This window comes from Ornithodoros turicata, chromosome 2, assembly GCF_037126465.1.
Source record: "Ornithodoros turicata isolate Travis chromosome 2, ASM3712646v1, whole genome shotgun sequence".
In the NCBI taxonomy this organism is placed as follows: domain Eukaryota; kingdom Metazoa; phylum Arthropoda; class Arachnida; order Ixodida; family Argasidae; genus Ornithodoros; species Ornithodoros turicata.
Genome location: NC_088202.1, coordinates 38145561 through 38151560, shown reverse-complemented (window position 1 = coordinate 38151560; position 6000 = coordinate 38145561). Strand labels below are relative to the sequence as shown.

The 6000-nt window shown below is 45.5% G+C and overlaps 1 protein-coding gene across 1 annotated transcript in view; it reads right to left on the bottom strand.

Moving 5' to 3' along the window:
* Positions 1 to 619: 619 nt before the first annotated feature.
* The window catches only part of LOC135385293 (sex peptide receptor-like), a 480167-nt gene continuing 474786 nt past the window's right edge, over positions 620 to 6000 (bottom strand). The window contains 10 exon segments of the mRNA XM_064614517.1: positions 620 to 1792; positions 1795 to 1815; positions 1818 to 2310; positions 2312 to 2395; positions 2397 to 2441; positions 2443 to 2535; positions 2537 to 2568; positions 2571 to 2696; positions 2699 to 2722; positions 2725 to 2853. Coding sequence (XP_064470587.1) covers positions 1686 to 1792; positions 1795 to 1815; positions 1818 to 2310; positions 2312 to 2395; positions 2397 to 2441; positions 2443 to 2535; positions 2537 to 2568; positions 2571 to 2696; positions 2699 to 2722; positions 2725 to 2853 — 1154 coding nt within the window. The 3' untranslated portion in view covers positions 620 to 1685.

The following is a 6000-nucleotide window of genomic DNA, read 5'->3' as shown; positions in this document are numbered from 1 at the left end:
TGAAGTCAATAGTTTAACACAGACGAACGAAACGCCTGCTAGGGCACCACCGTCCGCAGCAGTGGAAATCTGTGCATGAGGTTCGTCTCGCCGTTTCTCCGGCGAGTTGTCGTGCCGGTGAGAAGTTGCCGGTTTCCCCGTCGGAGAAATCGTCGTATGCGGTTACCGCTTTTGATCCGTCATCCATTCCCTGCGACTATAAGTCCCGTTGGCAGCAGCATTCCTTCCTAGATAGGTGTCGTTGGATCACCGAATTGCTCAACTTGTGGAAGCGGGGAGAACACGGAGCAAGTGCTGGTACCCTGCCGATGTTGCGACTCTAGTCGGCAAGCACCGAAGAACGTCCTTGGTACCTTGACAACCAGCCTTTAGTGTTGAGAAGGTACTCGGGAGCTGGCCAAAGTAGCACCACAACCTACGCTCTGTAGCCCTGGCGAACTACCTCAAGGACATACGTGTTGAAGTAATCTTTAAATAACTCAATGCTTTCACAGATCAAGCGTCGTGGAACAGCTGGTCGCACAGTGCGACCTACGTTTCCATTTTCTCGCTCTACTTCTAATCTAATCTAATTCGTTCTGGCTTAAGTGTTGCATACAGACACAGGGAACTACGTTGGAACCATTGTAATGATTTATTTTGGTATCATGTTCTCGATAAATAGAATATATGATAGTGCTCTGTTTACATAAGACATCACAAATGTAATTTCTTGCAATATAATAACAAAAGCATGCTTGATGTTTTTAAGTCTGGTGGCTTAGCCAATCGTGGATGCTCATTAAGGTAACGAAGGGGCCCCGAACTCGGCAGAACTCCATGATATAGCTAGCTCTGCTAAGCTTGCTTCGTCGCCTTGACGAAGGCAGCCATAACTGGCCACCGTTGAGGCAATGTCGTAAGTGCGGCGGCCTTCAAAATCACTGATTTATCAGTTTAGTAGTTGTATATCTCAAATAATACAACAGTGATGGGTAATCCGCAAATAAATCATCTATAATTCTATCCAGAAGGTTATGCGCCCGTCCGCACTTCGAGAGATGAGTTTTACACTTGCTGCGCGTTTTAGAAATAGGGATACGCATTCTGCCTCTGTGTTCATCCTCACGAGATGTTCACTTGCACAAGGGCAATATCGGCTGTGTAATCAACATGCTTACTAAAACAGAAAGCCGCTGAGGTAATACACTCACTTACTTAGCTTCAAGCAATGAAATACAACAAATGGTTTTTACAACAGTTTTTGTGTCCTCTTTAGGCACACCAACCATCAGACGACAACTTTATACATTCTCCGTAGACTTCACGATGATCACAAATCGCACGTAACGTCACCCCCTCAGTCATGGTCACGCCTGCTTCTCACATCATACGTCCTCCGGGTATTTCCTTTCTTTCTTTTCGAGTCTTCAACTGTACCGATAAGCCAACATGCTTCCCTCATCAGTGCGTAACACACCTGAACTACTACACACACAGATGTGGTCAATACCTGTAAAATAACATAACGGTGCCTACGGAGGAGTCTGCTCAGTATGAGTTACCGCGACGTTGTTACACCAGGGTGCTTAAGGCCACTGAATCAGTACAACAGCGCGGACGTTTGGACACTAGGAGTACAGGGAAGCGATGCACCCGTCAAATGACGTACAGACGTAGGCGGCGAGGCGCTATGTGGAATACTTTCAAAGGATTGTCTCGTTCGTCACGGTTCTCGGTCCGTTCACGAGCGAATACCGCGTCGAATTCTGGGTTCTGGTAGTAAAGGCTCCAGCCACGAACAAATCTTTGAGGTCTTACGGAATTGTTTACTCATCCGCAGTAGATGGCAAAGTTGACAGGATAACTCAGCATGAGGAAAAAATTCGTGAAGAGCAAGGTAACATTGAGGACGGAATAGGAGACAAACTGTACACCCGTTGCGTTGATGAGCACATGCAGCACAATGGTCACAGCCAACGGAATTTCGACGGCCAAGAACACAGTGACAACGACGATGAGCATCATGGTGGTGCAGTTGCTGTCGCGAAGTTTCTTGCACTCGCTCTTGCGGTTTTCTTTCAAGAGCCTCGCTCGTTTCTCCTGTGCTCTCTTAAGCGCTCTAACAGCAGTATATTCAGCACACGAGCACGGTGCACGGCCCGATATCACGAAGATCACCTTGAAAGCGTAGTAGAAAATGAAATACACTTTCGCGGTGAATATGTGCGTCACCCAATCGGACACGAGCATGAGGCAGCCCCCAGGGACCTCATTTTGCCACCAGAAGCGCACGTTGATGAATGTCGTGTCGAAGAAGCGGGGAAGTTGGATGCGCGAACGCTATGAACATTACCCAACACACTCTCCGAAGCACGCGAGGCACTGTGCACCAGGTCACGGCTGTTGTCGGGTTGACAGACGTACACGTACCGTTGACTCGCTAGGACCAGGGTCAACCAAAACGGAAGCAGTGTGGAAGGAGTTTGGAATGACTTCGTTCATGCTGTTGTAAGCATAGCAGGTGGAAGCAGGGCTGAGAACGCGGGCGTAATTTTCCGAGTGTGTAAATGTAGAAGTACCAGGGCGAGGCACAAGAAGCGTCATCATGTCGCAGATGGCCATTCCGAGAAGCACTATGTTGGTGGGAGTGCGCATGTGCCTCTGCGCCAGAACGACAACGACGAACGTGTTGGCGATGATGGTTACCACCAGAGGGCTGGCATGGCATACCCGAGGAGTGTAGAGCGAACTTGATAGGCGGGCCCCGGTTTGTGAGGTTCAGAAGCATCGGGATCACTTCGGCAGGAGGAATCAGATTGGTGTAGTTCACTGAATCGGGAGTGAAGTTGTCGTACATGTCCTCCGTTGTGCCTGCGACAGAAGAGAAGAGAATAATTTGCTTTGGCAATGCACTACCAATACTCGTTACGCTTTTGAAATGTAAAGATCTGCATTACTCGGTACTTTTCATGCGTAGAAATGCAGGAGTAATAAAAGATCCAGAACCGTGGGATTCTTTTATTATACCTAATTCCAATCGAAGCAATTGTCTCATTAATCAAAGCCGCATTATTACTGGAACCGCTATACGCCACAAAAAAGCAGACTCGGTCTTTTCCGTTATATATACTACTTTCACAGTCACATTTTAAAACAGCACCGTCCGTAGCACCATCGTGCGTTTCATCGCGTGTTCATCTTCATTAGAAAGTAGCGATCTCACACTGGAAGAACAATGAATTCCTAATAGTATATACACATATATAATTATGTAAATATGAACTGAAACCATTTTCGTTGTTGTGCATTAGTTCTAACATTTTTCACGACATTACAATTGGTCACCGTACACCTCTACAATGCTTAATTGTCCGGGGACACTAATTTAAAAAATAAACACATTACAAATGTCATTATTTTCGTCAACTAATGGCATTACATTTCATCGTACGTAAGTCTCTAACACAGTTCCCCGCTGTGTTTGAAGCGCTTATGGCGTGATTACAGTTTTACCCCACATGCAATACCGGTGGTAGTCATATGAGTTTCTGGACAATTGTTACGTATGAATGATTTCGTCGAGAGATGAGAGAAGTAGGCATCATATACAGGGTGTTTCATTTAACGTAAAAAAAATCGTATCAAAAATTTGTTTGTCTTAATATTATGGGGTGACCGCTATTTATCTTGGTGAGAGATTTTGCCATCACTTATGAGCGCTTTATCGAATTTAATTCGCGACAAATTTACTTTCCCCAAGTGGTCTATGAAATATGCCAAGTCAACCTCATGTGTGTGTTTTTTTATTGACAGAAACAAAAAGCCCACGTCAGGTTTTTTTTAATATTTATTTTCGGATGCTCCATATAGAGGTCCAAGTAGGAGTGTGGTGTACAAGAGCACAAAATACTAACACATACTACAAACAAAAACGCTCAAATAAACACCAACACAATTAAATAAACACCTAACACATTGAAACAATCCCTTACAAGTATGATTGCATTTTTGACATGAAGTGCCCAACAGTTTTCGCCGTGACGAACGTCGTCCGGTAGAGAATTCTATTTCGTGATAGTCCGACTGTACTGCCTGATATACTGTGAGTTCGAATTGCGTGTCAGACGTCTCTCAGGTAATGTTATAAATCTCTCATTGTCTGTGTTGGGCTTACTGTTCATGACAAGGTACAAAGTTTTTAGCCTAGCTCTTTTACGTCGTTTATGTAGCATGTCCGCAGCGTTCGTCGCATGGTTCGTCTGTATGTATTAAATATAAATCGCAACGACTTCTTTTGCACCGCCTCAATCTTTGTGGTGTTACGAGTTGTAAAAATATCCCATGCAACGCTTGCATACTCTAACACCGCCACCAGTAGGTCGGTCTTGAAGGCTGTAAGTTTCGTTTCCTACGTGGCAGTGGATTTACCCCCACTGCATTGTAGAATACATTCCCTACTGCTTTGGTAATAACTGAAAGAAAGAAGAAAAGAAAAACGCTAAAAACGTCGTTTCGAAGCGGGAAAATTGTCGGCGGAGCTCACTTCTCCGTCAAATAAACGTAAGATGCTGCGGAAGACACACGGTAGCTCCTGCATCCTTCTCGCTCTCCTTTCAGATAACTTCGCGTTGCAACCACGCTGCCGTTATCAGCAGAGGCTTGGATAAGGGAAAGTAGGTACACCGCCTCCTGGCATATCGCTTCTTTCGGAGGTCTGAGGTCTTTTTTCACATTAGGTGAAACACCCTGTATATTGAGCAATCATAAGATTCATTGCAGCGTAAAAGGAGCTGGTGTTCAAGGACTCCACTTTCACTCCGTCTTGGTATCTGGCCCGTACCAAAGGTTGTAAAAAAAAAAAAGAGAGAAATAGATCAGGGATATTTCTTGCCTGTACCAGGCACAGTTCCTAACTGCTGGCTTCAGACAATGTGTGAGCTTGCAACCCACGTAAATCGCATTGCATTACTCATTACTTCTGCACAAAATGAAATACCTTAGCCTTACTGGCTACCGAGACGTAGCTCATTACCTAGAACCTTCCGACCTGGCTCCCCGTTACGTGGCATTTACATAGTGCTCGCAGAAAGGAGCGTCGCGCCATGTAGGGCTGCCACCCGGCCGGTATTTAACCGGTTATTCCGTCGTGCCGGATGTCGGTTGAAAGGCAATACTGGCAGCGTGTTGTCGGTATTCTCAGAATGCGTTCCTTCGAGAAATATGTGAGGTGTATCTTCGAAAATAACATATTTGTCATAGTACTCTTCCTTGTTTAGTTCTTAGTATTTAGTCTTGTTCCTTATACGGATCTCTCTTCATCATCATCTTCCTCTCTCTTTTCATTTCACCCACTCAGACTGTATCTTTCGTGGCGAAAAGTGGCAACCCTGTACCATGCGGTCAGGGGCGCCGTCATGGGTTACGGGACCGGGCACAGCTGCGACAGGGTAAATTTGCTTTGCACGACGGCTCCTGGCGGCACTTCGTTTAAATTATTTCGTGAGAAAACCTTTCGCAAAGCTCCAGTTACCTGTTGAGAAACACCTCTCCTGCCAAAAAACAAAACGAGAACAAATTCATTCCTAGTCCCTTTACGGTGCAATGGAGGCATCGCACACTATATTTTCGTTGGACCCCATTTCGAAACTAGAAATCTCTGCAACACGTCACCGCTGCAGTTCCAGGAGTCCCTCATGCATCAACAGCTAGGTGGTTTCATTGTAAGTGAATTATAGTGATGCGTCGGCTTTCTTTGCCGCGGCACTAGCAATAGGAAATCCGTAGGAAATGCATCTGTAGGAGCGTATTTCATTTACGAACAATAGCACTTCCAACATTGTATAAAAACGTGGGTGCCGAGCATGTTGCGGACAAAGATCCTGTTCAAACTTTGTATCGTACCGATAACAGCATGAAAAGAGGCTGTTTTAAGCTTCCCTGTGTACATGGGCACGTCCTATAGAAGTTGCTTCCTATCTGACGTCACGCGCGGTTGTGGTGGACCATCTTCGAGTTGGT